The 25,964-nt window shown below is 47.3% G+C and overlaps 1 protein-coding gene across 1 annotated transcript in view; it reads left to right on the top strand.

Moving 5' to 3' along the window:
- PARM1 (prostate androgen-regulated mucin-like protein 1) overlaps positions 1-25,964 on the top strand; it is a 97,330-nt gene that overhangs the window by 49,548 nt on the left and 21,818 nt on the right. Inside the window, exon 2 of the mRNA XM_032840048.1 lies at positions 12,938-13,693. Coding sequence (XP_032695939.1) covers positions 12,938-13,693 — 756 coding nt within the window. The remainder of the gene's footprint in view (positions 1-12,937; positions 13,694-25,964) is intronic.

Raw genomic sequence — 25,964 nt, 5'->3', positions numbered from 1 at the left:
CCCGCAAAATGGAACAGGGTACCCGAACAGCACGTGAACTGGAAGTAAGATCTGTTCTCACTTAGCTTCCGTTCTTCGTACCTTCACGTGAGCCATGAGCTCGCACATGTGACTGCAACTCCTCCTGACCGCGGACCCTTCTCTTTCCTCCGGGAAAGAGCAGGCGCTTGGTTCTCCCTTCCCCTGGGATGGTGTACCTCTCTTTGTCCCCGTTGCTCATTTGTTTCGTTTCTTAAATTCCACAGGAGTGAAATCATATGGTATTTGTCTTTCTCTGATTTATTTCACTTAGCACAACACACTCTAGCTTCATCCACGTCATTGAAATGGCAAGATTTCATTCTTTTCTATGGCTGAGTAATATTCCATTGTGTTTATGTTTGTGTGTGTGTGTGTGTATACATATATATGCATATATATGTCTATATATCTTCTTTATCCATTCATCTGTCGACAGACACTTGGGCTCTAATTCCTTTTGGGCTCTGCATTCAAATTCAGTAAGTCCAGCAACTGTTGACAGTTTGTCTATTGTAGATAACGCTGCTATGAACATCAGGGAGCATGTATGCCTTTGAATGAGTCGTTTTATATTCTTTGGGTAAATATCTGGTAGTGCAGTTGCTGCGTCACGAAGTAGTTCTATTTCTCAGTCTTGGAGGAATCTCCATATTGTTTTCCAGAGCGGCTCCACCAGTTTGCGTGCCCACCAACAGTGCAAAAGCTTCCCCTCTCTCTGCATCCACATGAACATCTGTTGTTTCTCGTGTTGTTGAATTTAGCCATTCCAACAGGTGTGGGGGGATATATCTCAACGTGGTCTTCATTGGCATTTCCCTAATGATGAGTGATGTTGAGCATCTTTTCATGGTGACACTGTAATTTTTTAAACCTGTTGTTTAGGAGAAAGCTAAAGCATAGAAATTACAATTAATTAATCTGGTGTGTCATTTAATCGTCTACCAATCCCTTTCACCTCGTTGTTTATCTGCTTCTGTCTTAGTCTGTCCAGACTGCTGCAACAAAATCCCACAGACTGGGTTCTTAGAAACAGCAGAAATTTCTTTCTCCCAATTCTGGATGCTGGGAAGCCGAAGGTTATGGCACAGGCATTGTCACGTTCTGTTGAAAGTCCTCTTCCTGGTTCACAGCTGGTGTCTTCTCTGCGTCCTCACATGGTGGAAGGGACTAGAAGCTCTTTGGGGATCTGTTTTATAAAAGCACCGATCCCATTCACGAGGGCCCACCCTCATGACGCAAGCACCTCCCAGAGGCCGCACCTCCCAGAGCTTTCAGGTTGAAGGTTAGGACTCCACGTATGAATCTGGGGGAAAACAGACATTCAGACATTCAGACCATAGTGTCAAGCTTTCGGCTTACTCGGCAAAACAGATGATCTGTGGGGAGAAAAAGCGGTCAAGGGGCCATCGCGACTGCACCAGTATCAGAGGTCTTTGTTCAGAAGGGTCAGGTGCAGAAGGCGTTAAGCATCAACATACCCGAGGGAAAATAGAGCCACACTGCCGCGGTCAGTGGAAAGCCTGTATGAGACACAAAACCCACTTACATCGCTTGTAGTACGTCTTCTTCCTGAGCAGGCACTCGACAGGGCCTTGTCATGTTGGACCTAAACAAACAAAAGTCTAATTTCATTTTAAAAAAGTAAACTGCTGAGCGAAGTCTACAATTTGAAAATAACAGGAGAGTGCCATTCTGGCGAGGGTGTTCTTGCTTATCCCTGCCGGCGCCGAGGAGGGCAGGCCAGCCGGTCTGGGAATAAGGAGAGGAGGTCCCTGGTGGCCATTTGGTGCTGCTTTCTCAGCAACTGAAGCCCGTCAGCCTCATTCATGTCAGATCAAGATTCATAGTGCAGCTGCCCTGGAAGTTTCTGAATTTTTTTTTTCAATAAAGTGGAAAAACACAAATCACCTTTAGCTGGGTTTTGGTTTGGTTATTTTTCCCTTTCTGCAGCATTCTTTAGGTGTGGGAGGCAGCTGAGTCTCACACGCATCAGCCTAGCAAATGCCTCCAGGAACACTGACAGGTCCCGCTGCCTGTTGCTTCCTGGAAGGATGTGGGGAGCTCTCCATCCCCAAGGCTCACAGCTGATGCCATGAAGAGTGATTGTCTCCCTCAGATTGTGCCTACAAAGTGTCTTTTGCAGATTATTAGCAGATTAAAGGAGGTGAAGTCATGTGGGCCCACTTTCCAATTAAACAGAGGTCAGCACAATAGGGGTAACCTCCCACTTATGGTGAAGATTAAGTGACTTAATACTTATAAGTTACCCAGAAAATCTGGCTTGGAAAAATGCACTAGCAATATGTTTACAAGAAGTTATGAGGCGGACTCATTTATAACAACCCTAAACTGGAAAGAACCAAATGCCCACCATTGGCAGAAGGGACCAATAAGTCGTGGTATAATCGCACAGTTGAATACCATGCAGCAATGAAGAAGAGTGGGTTATTGACACACATGACAACACAAGACAGTCTTACAGGGAGTGAAAGAATGTGGACATGAAAGAGTACTCACTAAAGGATCCAACGTACATGAAGTTTAAAAACAGGCAAAACTGATCTGTTGTGATGAAAGTCAGAAGAAGAGTTACCTTTGGAGAGTTCTGCCTGCGAGAGGGGATGAGGGAACTTTCTGGGCTGCCGGAGAGATTCTGTATCTTGATCTGGGTAGTGATTATGCCGGTATACACACAGGTGAAAATTCATTGATTTGTACACTTAAGATGTGTACCTTATCCTACGTGTATGTTATATTTCTATTGTAAGAGTACATTAAAAAATGTTAAAAAGAAGAAAACAGAGATGACGAAGCATCGCTGTTTACGCTGACTGGCACTTCTGGAGGACAGTCTTAGAAAGAAAATGGCGGCAGGAAGAGAAAGGAGGGTTATGGGTCTTCTCTCAGAAAGCCTCTTCTGCCCACCCCCCTCCCTTCAGCGGAAGCTTCCTCTGAGTCATTTGCCCAGTCATGGAGCTATGTTTGCACTGGAGCCCTCCTTGCCCTCTTGACTGACCCCTGGATGGTCAGGGGTGACCTTCCAGTGGCAAGGCAAACAAAAGTACAGCATCTGATTGCATTTCTTGGCATTATCCTGTGATGAGTCGGATTACCTACTAACTGACTGACACAAATGCCCGGACGCATCAGCCCAGGATGACCCCGAGGGCTGTCTTTCCAAAGGCAGGCTGCCACGGAGCTGACCCCCTGAAGAGCTCCAGCTCTTTGTGTGGAACAAGGGGTCATGGATGGTGCCCTCAGCTGACCTGGCGGCAATGTGGGGGAAGAAGGCAAGGCCATGCAGGCTGAGCGGGCAGTGGTGCCCATGGCCCTGGGCTGCCTCGGCCATTTGAGCAGTTTGAAGCCTGAAAGGAGATCCTCTGAAGGAGGAGGTTCAGAGTCAGACCAGGACAGTATTAGGGGCTTTCTTACATTTATGGTTTGCAAGGGCTACAGGGGATGAGAAAGAGCTCGTTTGTGATTTGGGCTTATCAGGGGTAGCGTGGAAGGAAGGATATGCCACCCCCCAATCAGGCAAGAGACGCTGCATCTTACAAACACCCAAACACAAAGATCTTTTTTTCTCTTCAATCCCATAAAGATTTTCTTTTTCTTTTGGAATTTCAGTAATTGAGAGAGCAAACAGGAGAGGGACAGGGTTGCTGAATTGTGCCCCCAGGCTGGAAAGTATGGCCAGCAACCCCTCCAAGGGGTGAGGGGAAGAGAGATTCAAAGCCTTGGGTCCGGGTAAGTGGAGGAGTGGCAGCCTCTGCTTAAATTTGGTCACTACAAGTCACCCAAAGTGCTGCGTGCGCTCCATCCGTCCCCTGTGCTTGAGAATGCCTGGAAATCCTGCCGTGAGAGTGAGGCCCAGGGAGGGGGAGCCTGCCCATCAAGGCTGCCCGTGGAATATGTCTGGGGCTGTCTCCATCCTGGCTTCGGGTGGGCCCAGGCCCGGCATTGGCCTGCAGTGCCCCAGCAGATCCCCGGGGGGTGGGACACGTGTTCCCAGGGCACCGAGGGATCCCCTTGTTATGGGCTTCAGGGCCCTGGATGGAACGCAGACTGGGCCATAGACACGAAGTGACGTATAGCAGGTACGTACTGAGACATTCTCTGTGTGGCCCTTTGCGTGTGCTCTCATCCCAGATCCCACAAATGTTGGGACTGGACCTGAAGAAGAGAAGAACAGAAGAACCTGACGCTTGTTCAGAAATTCCCCCACACACACCTCACGGAGGTGATGTATTGCCTCCTTCTTCCAGCCTACTACTCACGGCACACACCCATGTCCCCGTGACCACAGAGCAGCCATCGAGAAGGGTCTCGCCCTCCCTACACTGTCTCTTTCTCTCCAGTGTTCCCCCCTGCAGAACCCCTATATGGTACCTTTGGAATTTCAGGTACCAGTGGGCATCCTTGCTCAGCACAGCCACTGCCTGAGCCAAGCACCACAGTCCCCACACAACCAAAGATAATGAGTTGTGGGAGGACATCCTGCTCACAAAAACAGTTGTTGCTTCTGGAGGGAGGAAAGAAAACTCATATTTTTTTTCCTCCAGGAAACCCAACCTTCATCCCAGATGTTATTCTGTCATTAGCCTTCCCAGCAGTCTCAGGAGAGCCCGGTGATACCGTGAGCCCTGACTTTATGGAGAAAGAAATTGAGTCACACACCACGTCTGTAGGTTCGCATTTGTGGCTCAAAAACAGAAGCGTTTTTCCTCTTTTTGGACTAGGATTGCATCTCATTTCCATAAACAAAACACTCTGGAGAATATGGCTTTTCTACTTCAAACAAGTGTCTTAAACACAGTTTGATGGCTTTGGGACATACACATTCTGTCTAGGCATATGATAGCTGTCGAATACCATATGGTCGGACCAGCCTCTGATTAGTGGTGGTTTTGCAGATGTTAGAGGAATCTTCTGGAGCGGTGGGTGCCCTCCGTTGGGCATTTTTGTGAGTCCCTATCAGTGGCTTCACTCAACTAAAGATTGCAAAAGCCTAGCTTTGATATTAAAAAATATTTATCACCGTAAGATTATTTTTACTCTCTCTTTTTCTGTCCCTTGAACAGAAGGGTAGCCCATTGAGTAAAGAAAAGGTAAGGCCGGCCTGTGTTTGGACCAACTGATGGATGGCCAACCTCTCCAGGGCTGGTGACTCTGGTCTGTATCACACCCAGAGAGAGGAAATTCCTGCAGTCTCCAGAGTGGAAACGAGCACGCAAAAATAGCAAACGTCTGCTTGGAGACCCATCTCCAGTTTTGTATTAGCTGATGGTTTTTATGGAACTTACAGACAGATCAAAGGGAAGATGCGTTTGTGCTCTCAGGGCTCAGCCTATAAGCCAGAGAACATTTCTGTCTTTCAAAGGGTAGAGAATCCATGTTTTCACTCAATGAATATTTATTGAGTCCTTTATCTGTGCCAGGCACTAAGACACAAAAACCAAACTGCACTCCCTATGATTAAGGCTCCCAGACTGATGGGAGACAAGCACGGAAAGAAAGCATGGCTCGTTATAATGTGTGCTACAATTAAAATCTGTGCAAAGTGCTATGACCCCCATCAGTTTGGAGAATACTTTACAGAGGGGATAAGGCTCTCAGAATCGGGCCGGGGAGGGGGATTTGGGGTGGGAAGGACAGCACAGGCAAAGGCAAGGAGGCAGAGAGTCGGGCATAGTTCAGTTTGCTCAAATATGTTTATTTTAGGAATTGCTTGAATTCCTATTATGAGCCAGGCAAGGAGGACGCGTGGTGAGCAGATCCAATACAGCCCATGTTGCATGTGCATTTTGGAGGATGGAGAGGGAGGCGTGCCTTAAACAAAGCTTCTTGGAAGCAATCACATAGTAACACTCGGATGTCAGACATCAGTGCTATGCTGTTAAGGTACAGGATACTCTGAGCCCAGGAGGGCTTGGTGGGGGGGGGGGGGCGGATTTAAGGAGAGAATCAGCAAAGGCCCTTCAGCTAACACTGGTATGGTGAATAGGTAACCCAGGCAGAGAAAAGAGAGAGCGCTGTTTAGGCAGAAATGCCTGGTGTGTTTGAGGACCTGGTGGGGAGCAAGGCTGGAACGACAGGCTGGGGCTGGATTGTGGAGAGCCTTCCAGGCCCTGCTAATGAGGGAGCCAAAGGCTAGCTGAAGACAAAGCGTAAATAAGCTGACACCCCACAACACTCCTGGGTAGGACATGTGTGACATTCTTCCAGGAGTCTCCCAGCTACATTAGTGTTAATACCTTGCTGGAGAGGAAAACAAGCTTAACTCCCCAGTGGCAGGGCCTCTGGTATCTTGTAGGTATCTGGCGGATGCCTGGGTGGCTCAGTCGGTTAACCGTGTGCCTTTGGCTCAGGTCAGGATACCAGGGTCATGGGATCGGGTCTGTCATTGGGCTCCCTGCTCAGTGGGGAGACTGCTTCTTCCTCTGCCTGCCACTCCCCCTGCTTGTGCTCGCATCTGCTTGCTCTCTCTTGCTTTCTGTGTCAAATAAATAAAAAAAAAAATCTTTATTTAAAAAAAAAAAAAAAGCATATGAAACTTCCCTTTTCCTTACTTCTCCCAAGTCAGGAGCATATAATCACCGTTCCTCAAGACCCCAGGGCAGCAGCTCTTTCTGTCCAAGGGTCCCGTCCCTGGGCTTTAATAAACCACCTTTTTGCACCGAAGATGTCTCAAGAATTCTTCCTTGGCCATTGGCTCCGGACCTCACCTATATTCCAAAACAACATTGTTGCAGGGGATTGGCAGTTTTTGCCTTCGGTCAGGGGAAAACCAGCGCGGCCGCCCATCCTCCTCTCAAGCCTCAGGGGGTGTGATGTGGCCCCGCTGGCCTTTCAGGAAGCTCACGGTGGTGGCCTTCTGGCTAACCTCAGCGGTCATTTAGTGTGCAGCCTCTCAGCAGCCCCAGGGGCCCCGGTCAGCAGGCCTGGCGTGAGCCGCGATACCACAGGCAAAGGCAACACTCAGCCTGACTTGGCAGCAACGGGAAAGGGCCCGACTGCGTTTTGATCGAGTTTCACTGAATTTGCCAAAGCTTTGTCACGTGTTTCCTCAGGTACTTGACAAGCGAAGGGCAGGAAAGGACATGTGGGGGGTGGGGGGTGGGGGTGGGGGATGGGTAAGCAACACCCAGGCAACCTGGGGCTCTGGCACCGGCCCATGTTGCTGTTCACGAAACCCAGGAAAAGGTGACAGTTCTGGGCGTTCATTGCCCACTGGCTGCCAGCCTGGCTGGATGCCGCTGACGCCCCGAGGGCCGAGAGGTGGAGCACGAGGGCAGAATGCAGGCTTTCTACCCGGGAGTACCTCCGCCTGGGGAGAACTCACCTACCCAAACGGGGCAACCCCCCGGAAGGCAAGGCAAGAAACTGGGGCTTAAGCCAGACACCTTTCTTTCATACACCAAAGAGATAGAAATTCCAATACTGGTCTTTCCCATAATAATGGACAATGTACATGGAAACGAACGACTTTCTTTCCAACTAAGAATCCGCTCTTCTTCTGAGCAGCAGTCAGCTCCTCTTGCAACAGAAAAGCTCCAAACTTCTGACCAAAGTTCAGGAAAGGCTGCCATCTGTAAGCCTACACAGAGGAATTTCAAATTAGGTGAAGTTGGCCATCATTCCTCTAGAACTCTCCTCTGGGCCAAGTCTAAGAGATTTCCTTCCTTGAGTCAGCCCCTTTCAGGCACGGAGGCTTGTCACTGCCCAGGCCGGGCATGCCACACCTGGCAATGTCACTGTTTTAGAACAAAGCACATTCAGTAATGGGTTTGATTTCTTCATTCTAGTTTTTCTGCCATTTCCTCAAGGAAATATGAAAGTTAATTCTTTTCTTCCGGGGAAAGTGGCTCTATTTGGAACGGGAAGATATACGGGGCATTATTTCAATTATTTCAGCTTATTCAGCTGCCTGGCCTCCTGTGGAACGCCCCCCCCACACCCCCGCTTATCCCATAATGGCAGTTGCTACAGTACATTCTACCACTCTTTTCAAGTCAAGGACACACTGTATGTGTATTGGGGGGGGCGTGCAGGCTCAGAGGTGGAAGCTCTAGGTCTGATTCTGACACTGCAGGATTCTCTCTGGGCCACATAGCCCAGCTCCTGCTCTTAGAAGTATGAGTTCACTTATAACACTCCACTTTCCACGTCTGTCCTCCATGTATCAAATGAGGAGCTGTACTCACACAGCATACCCCCTTTCTAGCTCTAAAACAAATTTTTTTAATCCTGAGAAAGTATACATCCTTATATGTTTGATTTATTTAGTTTGGTATTCCTCTGGAAACACAAATCCATCATGAGAAAGTAGAAATATATTTCCTCAGACCATCTCTGTGATTCTGAACATTGAGGTCCTAGTGTGATGGTATTTAGAGATGGGGCTTTGGGGAAGTGATTAGTATTGGATGAGATCATGAGAGTGGAGCCCTCAGGATGGGATTAGTGCCTTTCTGAGAAGAGATAGCAGAGAGCTTGCCATCTCTCTCTCTTGCTCCACGAGCACACGTGAGGAAAGGTCATGTGAGGACACAGAGAGAGAAGGTGGCCACCAAAACTGAATGGGCCCACACCTTGCTTGGACTTCCTAGCCTCCAAACTGTGAGAAGTAGACGTGTGTTGTTAAAGCCACCCAGTCTGCATGGTATTTTGACCTGGCAGCCTGAGCAGATGAAGACAGCAGGCATTCCCTAGAAGAGTCTTAATGGGCCTTGGAAGTCTTCATGCTGAGAGAAGACCCAGAGAGAGAGAAGCAGGCTTCCCACTGAGCAGGGAGCCTGATGCAGGGCTCGATCCCAGGATCCTAGGATCATAACCTGAGCCAAAAGCAGTCACTTAACCAACTGAGCCACCCAGGTGTCCCTAGACTTTAAAGTATTGTAAATAAATACACAGAAGGTAGCCATGGGGGATGAATGACCACCTCCGGTCTTCTTTGGAAGCAGGAAGGATAAGAGCTATAAAAGTATATCAGTCAGAGTTAAACAAGGAAATAGATATTTCTAGCAACAAAACCAATTACCAGGCATGTTCCTTTCAGCACTGTAATGATTTTCATGGTCCAGCTTTTAGCTCCACTGGAAATGACAATGCAGCTGTCACCCTGAACATCATACACCATAAGTGGCATCGTATGTATTCTCATTCTTTCAGAACCAACTCAAATGTCATCTCTTCTGTAGCTTTTCTAAATGTCATTTGAAAATGACATTTGTATACTTTTGCATTTCATGGCCCCCATACAGAATGTATCCCTCGTATTTCAGGGCTCCCACTATAAACCACTTTTACTTCAGTGAGGCACTTACCACATCATATGACAGGAAGTTGGGGGTCCTTTCTGTCCTGCTGGACATTGAACTCTCTGAGGGCAAAGCCACAGGTGTAGAAGCTACTCAATAAAAGAATGAATGAATGAATGAATGCTCCTTTGTGCACAGCTCATTCCTCAGGTATCCCAGGTTCCTAGAGGGTCTGACTTGGCTATCAGACTGTGATAGTCTCTGCCCCCCTCTGTCTCCGATACTATCAATAGTAGTTCAACATTGCCATTTTGGGGTTTTGGCCACAGAATAATGAGACATGGGAGTTACTAGGATGCAGAGCCAAAAAGCTCCAAAGGTTGCATGTGAAGATCCAGCATTTTAATAATATTGTCCCAACAATTGTTCTGTCCATATTTTAAAGATCTCTTGCTCTGTATTTGTTCTGAAATCATTGGCACTTCAGAGCTGCCAGAAGTCCACTACAGAAACATGGACTATTATGTGACCTAATTTAGAAGGTGTGCCTTCCTATTTACTAGGAGAGTAACTCTCTCATAGTTTATGGCTTTGACCGATTCCTTTTCAATAAGATAAAACTAAGGACTTCTATAACAATTCAAATGTTAAATTCAGTTAAATATGAGAAAACTGTCTTCAGGATAGATTCTGTACCACAACTTGTCATCAGCTATGGTGTCTACTGTGTGCCAGAATGAAGAAGTAAGCAATTTTCCCCCGAATGCCTGAATGCCTCCAAATACGTCTCTTTCCCCATCCTCTGGGCTGGAATCTAACCCATGTTTCATTCCTTATGAATTTTGTAATGGTTGGCCATTTCTTGGATGCTATCTCCAAGGAAATATCCTCAGAATATGGAGAGTTAAAGAGTTGAAGACCTAACATGACATCAGGCATAGGTATGTGTTGTGGTAGAATGACAGAGAGTGAAGTTGGCTTTGAAAGCAAGGTTCCTGTGCTCATGTAACACCAGGCAGGCATCCATTCCCAAGGTGGCTCTGGTGGATATGGCCATACTAAGTGAGATGTAGAAGAGAATAGAGAGATTCTGGAGTATTTTTGGATAAACTTCTTAAGTTAATCCATCCTCCCTCCTTCCCTCCTTTCCTTCCTTATTTCCTTCATTCTTTCCCTCCACAAGGATTTACTGAGCACTTACCATGATCTAGGCACTGTCCTAGGCTTGGGGGGAAACATTAATGATTAAGACCAGGTCCCTGTGCCATCATGGAGCTTACATTCTGATAGAAGAGAGAGATAACAAGTCAATAAATAGTAATGTGATTTCAGGAAGAAACTTCTTTTTTATGAAAAAAAAATGAGCAAAGGATATGGTGGTTCCTCAAGAAATCAAAAATAGAATTACCATATGATCCACTACTTCTTTTTCTGGATATAAACCCAAAAGAACTGAAGGCAGGGTCTCAAATGTATACGTGTACACTCAGACTCATAGCATTATTCATAGTCGCCAAAAGGTAGCAACAACCCTTGCTACCTTCTACCTTGATGGTAGAAGTCCATCAGTGAATGAATGGATGAATACAATGTGGCTTATGTGTATAAAAGTCTATTATTCAGCCTTAAAAGGAAGGAAATTCTGACACATGTTACAGTATAGATGAACCTTGAAGACATTATGTTAAGTGAAATAACCCATTCACAAAAGGACAATTATAATATGACTCTACTTACATGCATTACCTAAAGTAGTCAAATCCACAGAGACAAAAAGTGTAATAGTGGTTTCCACCGAATAAAGGAGAGTTACTGTTATTTAATGGTATAGAGTTTCAGTTTGGGAAGATGAGAAGGTTCTAGAGATGGGTTAGTGGTGATGGCACTGAATGCCACTGAGCTTAAAAATGGTTAAAATGGGGCATCTGGGTGGCACAGCCAGTTAGGCCTCCAACTCTTGGTTTTGGCTCAGGTCATGATTTCAGGGTTGTGAGATGGAGCCCTAACCAAGCCCAGCATTAGGCTCCATGCTCAGCGTGGAGTCTGCTTGAGACTCTCTCTCCCTCTCCCTCTACACCTTCTCCCCAACCCCGCACTTCCTCTCTCTCTTCCAAAGAAATAAACCGGTTTTAAAATGGTTAAAATGATAAATGTTACTTGCACTTTAACAATTAAAAAAAATCATCTTTTAAAAACGAAACAAGGAGCTGGAGTGGGAACGATTTCAGTTGGGATCATCTGGGAAGGCTCCTCTGAGAAGGAGGTGACATTTGAGCAGAGACCAACCTGAATGATGAGGAGAGCACAGAGTGACATAGGGGATTAGTTTGGAATTTTGTTCTAAGTGCAGCAGAATGGCTTTGGAGGGTTTTGACCAATTAAAGAACATGCTCTGATATACCACTAAAAGATCATACCAGCTGCTCTGTGAAAAGAAACTGAAAGGGAGAAAATCCAAAGGGCAGAAGACCCATGAAGAGATTATGGCAGTTGTCTCGGCAAGTGTCTGGTGGCTCAGGTGATCTTGAGATGATGGGGAGGTGGAGAAAAGTGGTTGGGTTGGGATGTATTTTCAAGGTGTAGAGTCATCCTGATTCACCAATGGATATGATATGGGGTGGGAGGTAAAGGGGTGCATTAAGGGTGATGTCTCCATTTTTAACTGAGCAACTGACTGAAAGAAGGTGCCAACCACTCAATGGAAATGACTAGAGGAAAAGCTCGTTGGGGGATGGTGAGGGGCATGGGGACTCAATCAGAAGGTGGTTTACATAAAAAGTGAAATAAAAATTCAAGACTGGGTGAGTGACAGCATTCAGTGATAGAAGCCATTTATTAAGTACTTGAGTAAATGAAAGAATTAGTTAATTAAACAGAATATGTAAATGGAAGGAGGGAGGACGGAAGGAAGGAAGAACAGAAACTAATTCTAAATGTTACAAAACGTGAAGGGGAAACATTTTGCAAAATGATATGATTGTAAAGACCCCAGGCTAGAATTTGAGAGAACTACGTTCCAGTCCCAGATAATAGTTCCAAAACATATTTCCTACCGTCAGGTTTTCTTCCAGGACTTCCTGCCTTTCCCCCTTCACAGAGAATGTGTTCACATCTTGACTCAACCCATCAGCAAGCCCACAGCCCTAGTATCCCTGTGCATAAACACACAAAAAGCCCGTACACACACACACACACACACACACACACACACACACAGAGCAGAGCTCACAACCTCTGGGCCAGGGAACAGCCAACCCAGGAGCTCCTCTGGCTCTGCACTCACCAACCCCAGATCCCCCACCGTCAGCGCAGGTACGGGGGTACACCCCCCCCACAAGCAATCCAGAAAATTCCCGGTGAAGGTCAGTTCCCCAGTTAAGGGCACAGTTTCAAGCAAGCAGGGGACAAGATGAGCTCCTTCCATGTATTGGCTACACGTGTGTTGAAGGGCCCAAGGTCTCCCTGGGCCTTCAGGCTGGTTCCCACTGAGAGACACAGCGGGAGGAGGGAGCAGGGAGTGGGAAGAAAAGAGGCACAGGTCACCTTCCCAGCTGGGAGGGCATAGCGCAAAGCGAGAGAGGCCTGTGAAAGTGCCCGGGCGCAGCCGGCCCCCAGGCGTGCGCGCGCTAACCGCGTCTGTGCTGGCTCTTCCACAGGACTGCGGGTGCAGAGCCTGCCGTCGTCGGCCCCCTTCCCCGCGTCTCTTCCGGCCAACGCTCTCCCGTCCACGGCCGGCTGGACCAGCGCGCCCCGCAGCCCTCCTGCCTCCCCGACCAGCGGCGCCCCCGGCCACGCGGTCCTCTCGGCTCCGGCCTCGACGCCGGCGCCCACACGCCCCAGGAACGTTTCCGCAGAGCCGGGAGAAGCGGGCCCGAGCAGCCCAGCCTCTCCCTGGGGAGGCCCGAGCTCTGCAGCCTCCCCCGCCAGCGGCGGGGCGCCCTTAACACCCACTCCTTCGGAGCGCAGCCCGAGCACTCCCGAGGAGCCAAGCGCTCCCCCGACGGGGTCCCGGGCCCCCTCCGAGGCCCCCGCTGGGTCTCCCACGCTCGCCTCCCCTCAGGCTCCGGCCTCCTCGCCCCCACCCCTGTCGACCTCTCCAGCCACGGAGGTTTCGTCCGCCTCCCCCACCAGCGCCAATCACAGCTCTGCGGAAACCAGCCCCGAGCCCACGGGAGCCCCGACCCCACCGGGATCCCCGACCCCACCGGGATCCCCAACCCCACCAGGGTCCCCGACGGAAGAGCAGAGCTCTGCGCACACACCCACTTCCCATGCCACAGCCCGGCCAGGGCCCGCGGACACGACGCCCCAAGCCACGGCGCCGGCCAAAGTGACCTGTCTGATGGTGGACATGGAGACCACCGCCTCCCCGGGCGTGATCATGCAGGAAGTGGAGCACGCGCTCAGTTCAGGTGAGTCCGGTCCCGGAACCCCGAGGTGCGAAGAAAGCAGCCCCATTAACCCCGCGCCCTTGACCTCGGTTTGAATCATGGGGGGCCAAGCCGGAGGTCCATCCGCAAGAACTTCCAGAGAGGGGCCAACGTGGCTTTCAGTCCCTTGGTTAATTCCCACATGCTGTCTCATTGATTGCCTCGGGTCCTTACGATTCCACTTCACATATGTCACCGACAACGTCAGCAGGAGAGACGGCATCAACAGAGGGGCGATCTGTGTGGCTTTTGGCCCAGCTTCCTGGGTTTAAAACTGGCGCCTGCCCTTGGGCAAGTGACTTCATCTTTCTGTGCCGTTACTGTTCTTCGTCTGTAAAATGGGAACGAAATAGGTTCTGTCGGACGTGATTCTTGCGGGGCTTGAGTGAGAGGACCTGTGAAATACTTAGAACAGTTCCCAGGGGGGAGGGAGCACTCAGGAAAGGTCAGTTACTAGAATTTTGCTTGGTGTATTAACGGAGTGCTTACCTCAGGGAAACCAGTCAAGCCAAGTAGGATGGGGGCTGGGGGTAGAGAACTGGCTTATTCTTTACAGTCACTGATAAATTTCATGAGAAAGACAATAAATTTTACAGGCCATTGCATTTGTTTTAATTCTCCCAGCGGTCCTCTGAAGTCAGTATGATTCTTATCTTGGTTTTGCAATCTTGGACATCATGGTGGAGAGAGATTTAGGGTCTCTTCTGAGGTCACATGCCTCTGGCATTGACGTAAAGATGGTCAACTTCAGGGTATTGAGCAGGAAAAGGCCTTAGTGGGAGTGTTTGGCCTCTCCAGTGAGAAACAGTGATGCGGGAACAGCCAGAAGGTAAAGGGGGAAACGGAGCTACGGCCCCTTCCCTGGGGAATGCTCAGAACACAGCCACACGACTAGCTGGGGTCGGAGGCACGGCATGGCTGTGACTGAGGAGAAATGAACATCTTTTAACAATCAGTAAGGAACCTGCATGAACAGAAGCTCCCGTAGACAGTAGAAGTGGAGAGAGAGGGCTGAGATGAGCAAGACCTGATTCCTCGGGGAAGAGCTCACAGTTTACTGGGAGATAAAGTCCCAAAGAAGTGGGTATTCTTATTTCAAAGGCCCAGTATATCACTGACAGTCCCAACGAGAGAGAGAGAGAGATCCAGTCACACTGAGATAAAGGAATTAATCACAAAGGTCTTGGCTGGGGTCTGGGGGAACAAGAGGGGAGCATAATAATAGAACCGTTATGAGTCAGGCCTAGGAGGAGGGAACAATCACCAGGACCCAGAAGGAGAGTCTTGTGGAACAGACTACCTTGACAGAAGCAGTGACTTTTGGCTGAGACACCGCTAACCCAAGGTTCATCTCCTGGGAGTGAAAGAAGTAAATCTTCCACTCTCCCTGTCTCCCTTCCCTCTGCTATGCAGCCAGGAGCCAAGAACAGGGAAAGCCACAGTGTTGTCCGTCCAGCTCAGCCCCGCGGAGGCCTCATCAGAAGGTTGGAGAGGGGCACAGCCAGTTCGAATGTTGATTTCCTCTGTGCAGACCCCAAACCCACTAGCACCCTGTTTACACGTCCAGCCAACACTCATCCCACAGCATTTAGATGTGCACTTTCCACACCAAGCCCACACCCCCAGCTGCTGCCTGCTACTCACCATGGTCCCAATGTGCAGGGACCATCTTAGCATGGACACGGTTCCTGGAACAGGGTGGGTATGGACTGGACCTGGTATCTTAAGGCATCTTAAGGACTGTCCCTAGCAAAGGGTCCAGCAAGATACAGGCTCGAAGAGGTTCCGATCTCTTCTCTCTGTCCCAGAGATCTCTTCCAGATCTCTGTCCAGATCTCTTCCGTGTCCCAGGGCAGCCCTCCCTGCCACCCCACCGTGACATAGTTTCTTCAATTTTCCAGCTGATTTCCCTTTCTCCACTTGCTTCCCCTCCGGGATAGTCCATACATGGTAGATTCACATTCCTGAGCACAGACTCTGAGCTTGGAAGCAAGATTCTCCATAATCTGACACTACCTGCTACTTCCTGCAAGCACCCTCCTTCCACGGGCCGGGTTAGCGAAGGCAGTCCAGTCCCAGCATTCTGGCCTGTGTTGTAGAACCTGTGTCTTGATTTCCTTAAATATGAGCCAGCAGGGTCAAGAAGCACAAAATCAGTGACGGACCTGGGTCATGAGCCGTGATATAGTTCTAGGGGGTACCGCATCCAGGGAACCTCAGGGTGAATTAAGGAAGGATTGAGGGACTGACTCGAGAAGAGATCTGCGGGTAGGCTGCAGAGAGATCGGTCCAGGGTACATTTCATAGATCAAAAAGGATTCATCCACTGACCTAGTAAATCAAAAGATATTTACTCTGCATCTACCGGTACCCTGTGCTCGAGGCAAAGAAGGAGAAGACCAGCCTTTGAGATTTCATCGCTTCAGTAGAGAGAAAGGGCACAAGTAACTCCTCATACCACTAGCATGACCACATTAGTTTCTAATCTGAGAAGGAACTGGAGTGGGCACAAGGATCTTTGAGCAGATGGGATACAATCTGCTCATTTCAAAGGTGAGGAAATTATGCCACACAAGTTTGGAGTACCTCGCCCAAGGTCACACCGCCCAGTGGCAGAACTGGGCATAGAGCCCAGATCCCGGAAACCACAAACAAGCCTTCTTTCACCCGGCGGGGATCGCTGAGCTGCTCCTTCCCCAGCCCCTCCGGCCAGCAGCACCCAGAGCCGGTGCTGACAGATTACCATTGGGGGGTGTTCTCATTTAGAGATCCTTGAGCTGCCTTCCGTAGTGTCGATAATTATACCACACTTCGTTTAGCGTTTTTGTCTTATTCTTGATGGAGTTCACATGGCATATTCTTATTCATCCAAGGACTCGTCCACTCAACAGATACCCAGACATGGTCACCAGTGAATAATGCTAAAACCAGGTGAATGTCATGGCAGGGCGACATGACTAGGGGCCGAGGGAAGGTTCCATGATGGAGGGAGCCCATGAGCTGAGTCCAAGGAAGGGAAGGGAATTTGGACCTAAAGAGAGACAGGGCCAGGGAGATTCAGGGAACTGATGGCAAAGTAGCTGAGAACCCACCCAGCACTGCAGGCACCAGAACTGGTCTTGCAGAGGGGCCCAGTGCCCTCCACAGCTGCCGTTTGTTTCAATGTAACTAAAGATGTGTGTATCCAGCTGTCAACCAACATGGCTCGTTGTCATCTGCTGTGGTTCGTAGTCATCTGTAGTCATCTCGCACTGAATATGTGAATGGTGAGTTCCTGATTTCCACATCTGGAACTGCTCCTCCCTCGCCTTCCAGAAACCCTGGGCTAGTCCTGGGCTCCTTCTTTCCTCACAGATTCCTCGTGCAGATCATCAGAGCCCAGGCTCCTCTCAGCCCTCTCCCTCTTCTCACCAGTATGACTTTAGTAGTCCTATCACGGATCCCCACTAGCTCTCCCTTGCCAGAGAGATCCTTTCAACACTGAGGACAGACCCTGTTGCTCCATCGCTTCCCCTCCAGAAGTACGGCCAAAGCCAAGTTTGTGTCACACCTGCAGTGCTCCCACGGTCTAACCCATGCAGTGTCTGCTCTCCTCTCCTTTTCCACTTTCACCTGCAAGCACGGGGGAAACCTTACTGTTTCTGGGACACACTAAAGACAATCTTGCGTCGGGTCTTTTGTATTTGCTGTTCCCTCTGCCTGAAATATTTTCCCTCAAGGTCTTCAGTGGCTCACTCCTTTTCACCCGCCGAGACTTTGTTGATGTCCATCCCCACAGTGAGCCTTTCCCCTTACGTCTTTGTGAAATCGTCTTCCCGTCACTGCTGCTTCCGTCACCCTGACTTATTTTCCTTATGAGTACTTACCCCTTCTGACTTTATCTCATTTATTTAGCAAGTGGGTGTCTGTTTTCTGCCACTGGACTGTCAGCGCCATGAAAGCAAGGAATTTGTTCACAAAGAGGAGGATGCAGGTTACATCCCGGATCCCTAGAACAGAGCCTGATACATAGGAGACCCTTAGTAACGTTTGCTGAATATGTGAACCAAAGAGTCAGTCAACCAGTAGCAGAGGTTGTAACCTCTCTGAGCATTGGTCATCTCATTGGTAAGGTCAGATAAGGACAGTATCCCCATGACGGGATTACTGTAAGTTTTAATTAAGAAATTTACAGCTTAACAGCTATTGACTAATGGCTCAGTCAGTATCTACGATTGTTATTGCACTGTGATTTATCCTCCTCATCATCATCATGATTTGCATTTTACTATTTTTACTGTTATTTTTGTTGTTGTATTTATCATAACGAAGAATGCCCACCGTCTTCAACAAACTTCTACTGAGCTTTGGCTGTGAGGCTGGGTACGAGGGGTTCGGCCATGAATAAGGCATCACTGTCCTCGCAGAGCCTACAAGGTAGCATGTGCCCAGCATGGCAAGTAGCCTAGGTTAGCTAATCCCAGAACTGCACCGAAGGGGAACTTGTAGAGGCAAGAAACAAGGTTTTAGGACAAGTGTTAGAGGACCTGAGTAACAGGAGGAGGTGGTTTACTTTACTTGCCAGACCATAGAGAGTCATCACAAGTTTCCACAGAGAGAAGAAAATGCTGAGAACTGTATTTTAAAGATATTCCTGGGCAGGAATAGGTATGGTAAGTTGCAAGGTGTTCGGTACCAGAAACAAAGACCAGTTTCTACCCGGTTTCCAGTTTCCCATTGTCACTGATAGACCATGTCACTTCATTACTCTGGCTTTAAGGGCTCTTAACTATAAACCAAATACAAGAAGGGTAGTCTTCCTGGCTTCTCATGCCAGGAAATTGTGTAATACAATTATCCTATGCTGAAGAAACGAGATTCATATTCATATGAGTCTCAGAATATACGTGTTCTGAGAGTCCAGCTAGCAATGGACACAGGGAAGACCCTGGGTGATCCCCAGAACATTCCAGTTAAGTGATCTTGATGGTATCTGTTCTGCCAAAGAGTTAGGGTTACGGTTAGGTTTTATTGACTGATGTTGCACACCAAGTTATATTGGAGATATCTTCAATTCTTGCAAATGCAAACTTTTAAAATTATAGTGACTTTGCTTGTTGCAGAGTGAATATTCTCCTTTGTCTATAAAATCCAAGTGTCCACTGCCTTACTGTGCCACTCACACTTCTCAGGACAAGGGGAAGGCCATGTAATTGTGAAAATTGATGAAGGTCTTTGAACTTTAAATTACTAGTCTGAACCCCAGTCTTTATTTCGTAGGAACTACGCTAATAAATCCCCTTCCATAAAGGGCATTTGGCAGACAGAGACATCTAGACAGCCCTGCCACCATACCTGCAAGGGACTTTTAGCTCCACACGACATTTCCTTATTCCATGATGAACTCTTGGGAGGAGCCATAGATCTGAAAAAGAATGAAGTCCTAAAAAATTGGAAGACTACTTTTTAAAGTACACATGGAAGACTTTTAGGGAAAGAAATGTGTATATTGTTAATACACTGTTAATAACCACAATATTTAAATGATGTATTGTTAAAAATATATATGACCGGGGCACCTGGGTGGTTCAGTGGGTTAAAGCCTCTGCCTTCAGCTCAGGTCATGATCCCAGGGTCCTGGGATCGAGCCCCGCATCAGACTCTCTGCTCAGCAGGGAGCCTGCTTCCTCCTCTTTCTCTCTGCCTGCCTCTCTGCCTACTTGTAATCTCTGTCTGTCAAATAAAATAAATAAAATCTTTAAAATATATATATATATATATATATATATATATATATATATGACCTATTGAAAACACAGAGGTGGGAAGATCATCTAAAAGAATGTTAGGGTACCTGAGTGGCTCAGTGGGTTAAAGCATCTGCCTTCGGCTCAGGCCATGATCCCAGGGTCCTGGGATCGAGTCCCACATCGCACTCTCTGCTCAGTAGGGAGCCTGCTTCCCTCTCTCTCTCTGCCTGCCTCTCTGCCTGCTTGTGATCTGTCTCTCTGTCAAATAAATAAATAAAATATTTTAAAAATAAATAAATAAATAAATAAATAAATAAAATAAAATAAAATAATGTTAAACATGGGCGCCTGGGTGGATCCGTTGCTTAAGCAGCTCAGGGCATGATCCCACAGTCCAGAGATCGAGTCCTGCATCCGGCTCCAGGCTCAGTGGGGAGTCTGCTTCTCCTTCTCACCCTCTCCCCTTTCATGCTCTCTCTCACTCTCTTTCTCTCAAATAAATAAAGAAAATCTTAAAAAAAAATGTTAAACATTTACCAATTAGATTCTTTCAGAATGCCCAGAATGTGTCAGGAAGCGGTAATCCTAAAATGCGTTCTATCCATTTTAGGCTCAGTGGTACAGACATCCCATCGTCTTGCATGCCCAGGCCTGACCTCTTACCCTAAATGGTGCCTTCATCTTTCCACGTCGCTCCTTCTTTACTCCCTATGTCCTCGCCATCACCAAAGTCTTAGTAGCTGCCAAACACGTCCACTTCTCTTCAATCTCCCTCTCATGTCCAGGCTCCATAATCCCACTGTGATCATCTGCCACATGCTCACCTGCCCCAGCCTCATCCTGCCCATTCTCCACAGGGCAGCAGAGGGACGATTATACACAGATCTGCTCAGGGCACACATCACCTCACTACGACCTGCATCCCAGCCCCTCTGGGGCCTCCCACTGCCCTGAGGATGAAATCCACAGCCCAAAGAGCCCTGCAGGGCCGGGCTGTGCCTGCCATCCCTGCTTCATCCCACCCTCTACTCTTAGAGGTCTTCGTACCTTCCACACTGTACTCCCTCTGTCCCATGAATATGCTGACCTCTCTTTCTTGACACAGGGCCTTTCCTCATTAGAATGCTTCTCCGGAAAAAAAAAAAAAAAAAAAAGAATGCTTCTCCTGGGAACCCAAAACACATCCCTTCATCCTTTAATTCTAACTCATTCCAGCTCAGAGATCACCTGCTCAGGACACATGTCCTGGCCCCCAGCCCCGCTCTGGTCTTCGGGTACAAACTGTCACAGTTTGGTTGTATCTCTTCCTCACATATACTCCTGTGGCTTTTTATTCACTGTAGATGCTGTGTTTCCAAGTACATGAGAGTGGGGCCTTGTCTGTGTGGGCTCACAGATATATTCCTAGCACCCGAAGGTCTGGTTTAATGACTAAATATCAAACTTTAGATAATAAACCCACACATTTTCTTAGCCTCAAAAACGATGACTTTTGATCGAGAATGAAGAAAACACTTTCCCTTATTGTCTTAATCAGACTGGGCGATGAGGACAAAAATCCCATTGGGGGTGGGTGGCCTAAACTACAGGGTGGTTCTGAGAGTTCTGGAGGCTAGAAAGCATAAGATGAAGGCGCCTGCTGATTTAGTGCCTGGCGAGGCCCCCTGCTTCTTGGTTCACACACAGCGGTCTTCTTACTGTGTTCTCCCATGGCAGAAGACGCACAGGAGCTCTCTGGGGTCTCTTTTATAAGGGCACTAATCCCACTCATGAAGACTCCACCTTCACAGCCTAATCATCTCCCAACCGCCCCGCCTCCTGCCTCCTAATATTACCATATTGGGAGTAAGATCCAACGTATGAGTTGGGGATTGGGTGCAGACATTCAGTTCATAATACCTGCGCACAAAGATACCCCCTAATACACAGCCTTTGTTATAGACTGTATAAAGCTCTCTCTGCTACCACTGTGAGTTTCAGGGCATCCCCCTTCCCACCACAACTCTCCTCCTACCCTGTGGACCCCCTCCTGCTTTTGGTTTCCAAGGACTTCAGAGATGATGAAGTTATGGATTGCTATAAACCCTCACTCACAATTTTTAAATTTTGGGCCCACTTTTTGACACTTAGCCTAAACCTCAAAGCTTGTGAATCCCAAGTAAATTCCCATTAAGAAGCTCCAATGATCAGATTTTATTTTAGGTCAAAATTATTCTGAATTCTTATCTCTCTACTACTTTTATCTCTCCTTTGGTTTACTTTTACTACCTAAATTTTAATCTGAAATCTAACGATGAAATATTTCCAAATTATCCTTGGAAAAATATATGTCAAGGTAATAAAACCAGGTAGTTACCATTTATGTTGTTACCTAGGAGCTAGTAAGCAAGCTAGTTACCATTTCTGTTGTTACCTGGTAACGGTTCAACTCCATCCCATATTTTAATTGTCTCGGTATCACCTTTCATTACATTTGAACAGTTTCTGTCTCGGCGGAACACTTTTCTTATTTTCTGTCTCAAATACTTTCACCAGTCATATGTGACTAAAGTGATTCTGGAAATGCTTCGCTGAGAGAGTGGGATTTCGCTTATAAGCACAGCTGATATCATTAATGAATCTATGGCTTGCTGTCTCACTGGGGAGACTGACTGGAGGAGACTCAATTCTATATCCAGACCCTTTACCGTAATCTTCTCACTCTAAAGATCGTGTCTTTTCATTATCAAATGATAACAGGGAAGTGAAAATGGATCAGCACCAGCCATCTTTATCAGATAAGAACCTAAATATCCCACCCCAGAGTACTGACTGCGGAGCATTGTACTAGGAGAACACATAATGGATGCTTAATTAATACTGCCCTCGGCATGCCTTGTGCCTCAGGTCTTATGAAAGAAAAATATTGGCCGATAAGAGACAACATTTCATTTAACAGTACCTTGCTTTTATCATCAGACTCACGGTCTGCAGGTGGGAACCACAGTCTCAAAAATGAAGGTGCAGCGTGCCTGGGTGGCTCAGCTGGTTAAGTGTGGGACTTTTGATTTCGGCGCCGGTTGTGATCTTAGCCTGATGAGATCGAGCCCCCTGTCCGGCTCCACACGCAGCGAGGTCTTCTGGAGGTTCTCTCCCCCCGCTTGTGCGCTCTCAAGCAAATAAAATCTTTGAGAAAAATAAATTTAAAAATGAATGTGAATTTAGGTTAAGATCATAAAATCTCAGTCAGTCCATGGAAGTAGGCCATCAAAAACACTTTGCCATATTTCTGTTTGGAGAGATTGTGGGGTCATTTTAAAGCCAGGCTCTAGAAGGACTAGAAGTAATATTCTTATATTACTTAATAATACAAACTCTGGCCTCGGACTGCCGGGTTCACATCTCACCCACACCACTTCCTGGATGGGAGACATGAGCAAGTGTGTTCTTCACTGGGCGTCACATCTTCCTCATCTCTAAAACGAAGGCCAGAGAATTGCTGTCCTTGCCTCAGAGGCTGCTCGTTAGGATTAACTGTGTCTTGCAGAATCCTCACTAAAGTACATATTGGCTATTATTATTACAGTGCTAGCCAGCTCTTCGCACAGATATCCACATGGGCTTGACTCTTCTAGACTTTAATCTTCTTAACCTGGAAAATCAGAATGTTTGTAAAACATTTGCAGACTCCCAAAAGGATTATTATTGTAAATCTTAGGGAATAAGGATCCATTTAAGTACCTGTCTATAACCCAAAACAGAAAACGGTGTGTGAAAGGGAAAAATAACTCCATTCACCCGTATTCCGTGATAAAAATAATAAATTTGCACACTGCATGGCACACAAAGGTTAGGACTCTGTTTCCAGCTCTGAGGTTCCTTCCTTCTCACTCACAGCCTCAGAACCAAAGAAACAGCCCTGTGAAAGGTCTTACTTGCCAAGGCTGGTGAACCCTGAAGGAACCTGAGCCTCACCTGCCTGGCTTAGTCTCAAAAAGGCATATGCCAACTTCTCTGGTTTATTTTACCCTCAGGATTGTTTTACCCAGGTCATGCCTCACTGTCATCATTGAAATACTAAAGAAACAACAACGAAAAACCTCTCCTTCGGTGTCCATGGAGATAAATGAGAGCTCTTAAGCAAGACGGTGGCTTGCTTCCTGCCATCCATTATTTTTCCCCTCTGAGTCATTCACAAAGGGATAATTCCCAATCTGGTCCTTCATGTCTAAAGTCAGAGGCTACAAAAGGCGGACTTGCCAGCCTACACTTTCCTCCTCCTGCCCCCTGCCATGCAGCTGGTTGTCCCCAGAAGAAAAGAACCCCCAGGAAATTCTTTTGGATCATTTCAATGCTAATTGCATTAAGGATGCTCTGGTGGCAGAGTGGTTTAGGGATTTCTTTTCCTCTTTCTGGTTGACTCCTAAACAGAAATACCTATGTCCCCAGTCGAGGAATTTGGTGAGCTAACGTGACATAGACGACCCACTCACACTTACAGATCAGAATTTTCAGAAGAGAATTCTTCTCATTCAGGGCAAACAATAGAAGGGATTCTCTGTTCTCTTTTTTTTTTCCCTCCAGAAATCACTCCAACCCCCCCCTTCTTTATGCCCCCAGGAATCTGAGCTGAGATTCCCACCCATCGCAAGTTGTGCTGCTCTCAGCTCCTTAGACGTTCTAACTCCCAGCCCAAGCTCAATTATGTTCATTGTATAAAGTAATTTAAAAAGTAGTGACGATGGGCTATGATGCCAGGCACTGTAGATCTGTGCTACAGGAGAGACGGAGAAGAGCAGAACGGACATGGGGCATGTGAGGGGACAGATGCCGGGGTTTAGTTAGCATCATGGACCCAGAAGTCCAGTCTTCCTCCGTGTCTGCACTGCTCCTGGGAGAGGCTGAGGCAGGACTGCTGTCCCCCCTATGTCACATTTCCACCAACTTTGGCCTCCACCGAGCAGCAGTATTCATGAAGCTGCCGAATTCCCTAGAGCGGTGGCAGGAGTTGACACAGGTGCTGCTGGTCCCAACTTTCAACCGTCCATTCTCTGTGGCCTCTTCCAGGGGCCTGAGGGCAATTGCTTTCCCCCCAGCCCAACATCTCCTCCCCGAGCCCCTGTGAGAAACGGGTGGTCATGGGAGCCGTGTTCCCAAAATATGGTCCCTACAAGGGTAACATGCAAGGTGCTGAATATTTTTTTTTTCCTAATATAACCTGCTTTGTTTTCATGTGAATTTTTAAAAAAGAATAAAATAGCACACTGAATTCATGACTCCATAGCTCTTATCATTAAACAATATGTAGTAAGTATCTAAAGAAAAAAAATGACTTGATTTAAAGACATATATTAAGAAAATTAGAGTGTGGGTGGTGTGGAGATGGCAGACAAAAAGCCATGAAAGTGGTATGGACATGTTTGAACTTTGGAAAAAATAGGCTGTGAGGTAGAGGCCAGGATCTTATTATCCTCGTTATTGTCTCAGCTACCAGCTTCACTGGGGATGAGTCCAATCACTAGAGAATTTAAAAGAATGCAAACCAGAAATCAAAAGCTAACTAGTCCCAGCTCTGCAGTTGATAGAGTCTGATCTCAACCAAATCCCTTAATTTCTATAACCTTCCATTTTATCATCTGTAAAATGAAGACGTTAGATTCAATGAGCCTTCTTAGAATTTCCTTTCAGCAGTAAAATGACATTATCCCATTGGATATGTGAAAGTAAAACAAATGTCAAGGTAAAATAATGTCAAAGTAAATAATGTCAAAGTAAAACAACACCTGAATTTGAGATCCGCAGTCATTTCTGAGATACCCAGCTTGGCTCACATCTCCTCACATCAAGCTTTCTTATTGGTTTTGGGATTTTATGGATAAGAGGTGCCCAGAGACTGTGAGACCCTTGTATTGCACTTCCTGATGAAAAAAGCATTTTAAATACACTATCTAATTTGGAAAGATGCTCTGAGAGGAAGAGTGTGTTTCCTCAAAGTTTGACACCTCGTAAACAATTAACATCAGCTGTGGGAGTGATTGAATGAATCTTCATTTTACAGGGAGAGATAGAGACACAACTGAGGCCAGGAAGGGGGTAGGAGTGAAGTGACTTGCCCAAGACTATTCAACTCAAGGGAGCACCTGGGTGGTTCAGTCAGTTTGAGCCTCCAACTCTTGGTTTCAGCCCAGGTTTTGCTGTCAGGGTGGTGAGATCAAGACCCCGTCAGGCTCCTCGCTCAGGGCAGAGTCTGCTTACCCCTTTGCCTTCCCCTCTGCCTGCTATCTCGGAAAATTCAGTAAAATCTTAAAAAAAAAAAAAAAAAAAAGACTATTCAGCTTGTGTCTTATGAGGCCAGTCTCTGTGCAAGTGTTTGCGGGATCCAGCCTTAAAGGGTGAATCCCGTTTCTGCCCACTAACCAATTGAGCTGGTAACTTCTTGAGTTACTACATTACTTGAGTAACTGCTTGAGTTTTTGGGAACCTCTTGGAGTCTCTATTTCCTAAATGCCCAAACGGAGATTGACACATCCGTGCCAGGCTAGGAC

The sequence above is a fragment of the Lontra canadensis genome, unplaced genomic scaffold (assembly GCF_010015895.1).
Source record: "Lontra canadensis isolate GAN:19392208 unplaced genomic scaffold, GSC_riverotter_1.0 scaffold1, whole genome shotgun sequence".
NCBI classification, from domain to species: domain Eukaryota; kingdom Metazoa; phylum Chordata; class Mammalia; order Carnivora; family Mustelidae; genus Lontra; species Lontra canadensis.
This window is presented reverse-complemented; position numbering and strand designations above follow the sequence as displayed.